The sequence below is a fragment of the Octodon degus genome, unplaced genomic scaffold (assembly GCF_000260255.1).
Source record: "Octodon degus isolate 3935 unplaced genomic scaffold, OctDeg1.0 scaffold00007, whole genome shotgun sequence".
Taxonomy (NCBI): domain Eukaryota; kingdom Metazoa; phylum Chordata; class Mammalia; order Rodentia; family Octodontidae; genus Octodon; species Octodon degus.
The window spans coordinates 10,005,704-10,009,879 of record NW_004524583.1 but is presented as its reverse complement, the minus strand read 5'-3'; the positions used below and the strand labels follow the sequence as shown (position 1 = coordinate 10,009,879).

General features: G+C 48.4%; 1 protein-coding gene across 1 annotated transcript in view; it reads left to right on the top strand.

Moving 5' to 3' along the window:
* Lrrc74a (leucine rich repeat containing 74A) overlaps nucleotides 1-4,176 on the top strand; it is a 36,730-nt gene that overhangs the window by 13,541 nt on the left and 19,013 nt on the right. Inside the window, 2 exon segments of the mRNA XM_023702430.1 lie at nucleotides 1,187-1,294; nucleotides 2,767-2,863. Of these exon segments, the coding sequence (XP_023558198.1) occupies nucleotides 1,187-1,294; nucleotides 2,767-2,863 (205 nt within the window).

Genomic DNA, 4,176 nt, shown 5'->3' with positions numbered 1-4,176 from the left:
AGGAGGAGGAGGAGGAGAGAAAGGGAGGAGAGAGAGAAGGAGGAAGAGGGAGGAGGGAAAGGGAGAGAAAGAAAGAAGGAGGAGGGAGAGACAGGAGGGAAAGGGAAGGACAGAGGGAGGGTGGAAGGGAGAGAATAAGGTAAACTAAGGCTAAACTGAAAAAGCTCTTAGACAGGCAAAGCGAATGCCTTCAAGGGCCTCCTGGGAACAGTCTCTGTTTATGTTCCCTTGTTAAGTATATACAGGCTCCCTCCATCTTGCAGTAGGTAACAGTTCTTTTTTCCTTGAGGCTCCATGGTTAGAATCTATTTAGCTCGTCCCTGTGGCTCTTTCTTTCAGGCCTTGAATTGACTCATGGCCCTGTTGTAGATCGGAAGAGCACGTTCTAGAGGGACTCAGTGCATGGCCTCTCCTCTGCGCACTCTCCTTGTCCTTTTCACCCCTTCCTCACTCTTGGCCTGTACCCCTGCACCTCCCAAATTAGCCCATTTCCCATTACTATAACAATATACTTGAAGCTGGGTAACTTTAGGTGGAGATTAAGCTCAGGACCTTCAAGGGCATGGAGCCGACACCAGCTTGGCTCTGATGAAAGCCACGTGGCAGCTGGCATCACAATGGCAATGTGCCTGCGAGAGGAAGCGATGACATGATGACAGGGGAAGACCCAGGGAAGGGTCAGTGATGACTTTCTCCTAGGCCCCACCTCTCAGGGGTCCCATTAACGCTTCAGATGGTCAATTTGGGTACTGAGCCTCCAACACATGAACCCTTGGGGCAAAGGCACAACTGAACCACAGCACCCTTTCCCATAACTGGGATGCTCAAAAGGGAGGACAAGGGGGCTGGCGAAATAGCTCAGCAGACTGAAGCACCTGCTTAGGCAAGCTTTAGGCAAGCCCAGGGATCGAAGGGACCACGATTTGATCCCTGGCACCACATGCCATGCCAGCCCCGCTTCCAGGCAGGCTGGCTGAGCCAGCCAGAGTCCAGGTGTGGTGGTGCACACCTGTAAATCCCAGCACTGGGGAGGCTGAAAGCAGGAGGATCACTATGAGTCCAACCTGCATAGTGAGACCCTGCAACAACAAAATACATTACAAAAGAAAAAAAGAGGGAGGACAAGTTCTGAACCACAGTGGGCAAGGTCACCAACCACTTCTCTTTTCCCTTGCGGTGGCTGAAGTCCAACACAGCTATCATCGCCCTGGAGCTGGAAGACAACTGCATCATGGAGGAGGGCGTTCTGAGCCTGGTGGAGATGCTACAAGAGAACTACTATCTCCAGGAGCTGGTACTGCGCCTACTCCACTGCCGCCTCCTGCCACCCACTCCAGCCAAGCCACAGTCCCCTGCCAGGCCCAGGTCAGCCTGGGAGTGCCTGCCCCAGGTCTACAGGCTCCTCCCCTCCAGATGTGACTTCTCAGGGAGGGCCATGCACCAGAGGTTGACCTGGGACCTGTGTTCCCTATAGCTGTAGAAAACCCTAACATGGCTAGGGAGATGGCTCAGTAGAATAAGTGCTTGCCTGGCAAGCACAAGGGCCTGAGTTCAATCCCCAGTTCTGCCAAAAAAAGAAAACAATCCCTAACAGCCCTGTCTGCACCCCAGTAGCCCCTCAATGGATACATTCACTTCTGCACAATTACCTTAAAGTGAACTTTATTAAAGGAAGTAAAGGCATGAAATAATTTCATAAAATACAACATATCTGGAGACAGATGCCCGTCATAGTTGTACGATAATAAGAATTTTTTTAATACCAATAACCTGTGCACCTAAAAATGCCTAAGATGATAAATATTGAGTTCCATATTTTGTTTTTGTTTTTTTTTTTTTTTTTTTTTTTTGTGGAGCTGGGGATTGAACTCACGTCCTTGCACTTGCCAGGCAAGTGCTTATTCTACTGAGCCATCTCCCCAGCCCCAATGTGATTTGTTTTGTTTCGGAACAGGGGATTAAACTCAGTCCCTTGAGCTTGCCAAGGAAGCGCTTATTCCACTGAGCTATCTCCCCGGCCCCAACACCATAAAATTTTTAAGAAGAAAACCAGATAAGACAACACTGGCTGGTTTATGTAAGGTCTGTCCCACTAGCCTAATAAGACTGTGTCGGGGTTTATCCCTACTTCTCTCTAGTGCAGGGATCATCCTTTGCGAATTGTTGAATGAAATTTACACACTGTTCACTGCAAGCTCACTTTTTGTTTCATGCTGAAGTCAAATTCTCCAAATGAAGCTGTTTTGTGTTCAAGAAAAGAAAAATGCACCCATTAAAATACTGGGGCTGAAGGGCCAGCCAAATAGCTCAGCAGATTAAAGCTCCTGCTTAGGCAGATGCAGGGGCCAGGGGTTCAATCCCTGGGCCTGCCTTGCCAGCCCCCTAGGGCGCACTGAGATGGTAATTGAGACTGGTCATGGTGGTGCACGCCTGTAATCCCAGCTCTTGGGAGGCTGTGAACAGGCGAATCACTCTGAGTGCGACCTAGTAGTGAGACCCTGAACACCCTGTAGACCCTTCCCTAAAATACAAAAATACAAAAATAAAGTACTGGGGCTGACCTGGTTGAAAGTAAGGAGCCACTGAACCGACAGCAGCAACCCTGAGCCTCCAGACAGGCATCAGAGAGGCCAGGCAGGGACCTGGTCCTCTCTGTGACCCTAATCCTCCTAATCCTTTTACTTAGCCCTCTCCCAGAATCCTCATTTGTCATAGAGGGCCCTTTGCTGGGATTTATACATACATGAGTGTGCTCTTGCCTTTTAGAATATTTCCGAGAACAACCTGGGCTTGGAGGGGGCCGAGATCATCTCAGATTTCCTCCAGAGAAATACCTCTTCGCTCTGGAAACTTAAGCTTTCAGGTGAGATCATGGAACTGAAGAGAGAGCATCCTCCATGAGAGAAAGTGAGAAGCAAAGTAGAGAACCCAGAATCTAGCTGAACCAGACCAGAGCTGGCCTCAGAGACCAGAAGGCTGCAGCTGCCTCCTGCCACACATTCATTCTTCCTCTCCGCAGCCACACTGGCTGCCTACTTTCCCACAATCCACTGCGGCCTGCTTGGTGACACTCTGCCCTCTGCGAGACCGTCTGCACTGTGCGTGTGGCCCACGTGGCTTCCTTTTTCTTTTTCTTTTTCTTTTTTTTTTTTTTTTCTTTTTTCTTTTTGGCGGTTGAACTCAGGCCCTTGAGTAGCAGATTCATGCTATCTGCAGGGTCCTGCGACCCCTAAACCAAGAAATGTACATAAGTAGACTCCTCTGGCTTTTTTGTTTTGTTTTGCTTTTTTGGCCAGCTCAGCCAGCCCTGGGCGGGGGGCTGCCTCGGCATGCGGTTCGGGGGATCGATGCGCGGTCCCTGCACACTTGCCTAAGCAGGCGCTTTAGACCACTGAGCTGTCTTCTCAGCCCCATAGAGTAGGCCCCTTTGGAAGACTCAGGGCTCTTGGAATTCTGCGGAGAAAACTCCAGCATGAGCTCATAGTCCAAAACTGCAAAGCAAGCAGGAAAGCAGAGCTGTCAAACTCAGCAAGCCATAGGATGGAACCTTGAGAACTTCGGAGAGTGGAATTGGCAGATCCAGATAATTAATGGGGTGACCCATGTAACTTGTCACCCAAATTGAGTAGGGGCAACATTCATTAACTGAAACTATAGGCAAGTTGAGACTTCTTATACTCAGCTATCAAATATGTTTGCTGTGATTAAGAACATTTTAAAAAGACACAAGTTGGGGCTGGTGAGATGGCTCAGTGGTCTAAAGCACCTAAGCTAAGCAAAACACAGGGACCACAATCCCCCAGCACCACATGCCAGCCAGCCTCGCCCCCTGGTGGGCTGAGCTGGACACACACACACACACACACACACACACACACACACAAATAAATAAATAAATAAATAAATAAAAAGACACAAGTCAAAACAGAAGAGAGCAAATCACCATTTTTTAAAAAGGCTTCTCTTCCCCTTAACATCATCAAGAAATAGAAAACAGGTAGCTTCTGAAGTTACAGATTCAATGGATACATTCAACAACACATTAGATACAAGTGAATAAAATAAGCAAGAACCCCTACCTATTTTATCTACTTTCAGCACAGACATAAAATTTACAGAATATAGAAGATAAAATGAAGCCAAGAAAATGGCTCAGTGGAATAGGCGCTTCCCTGG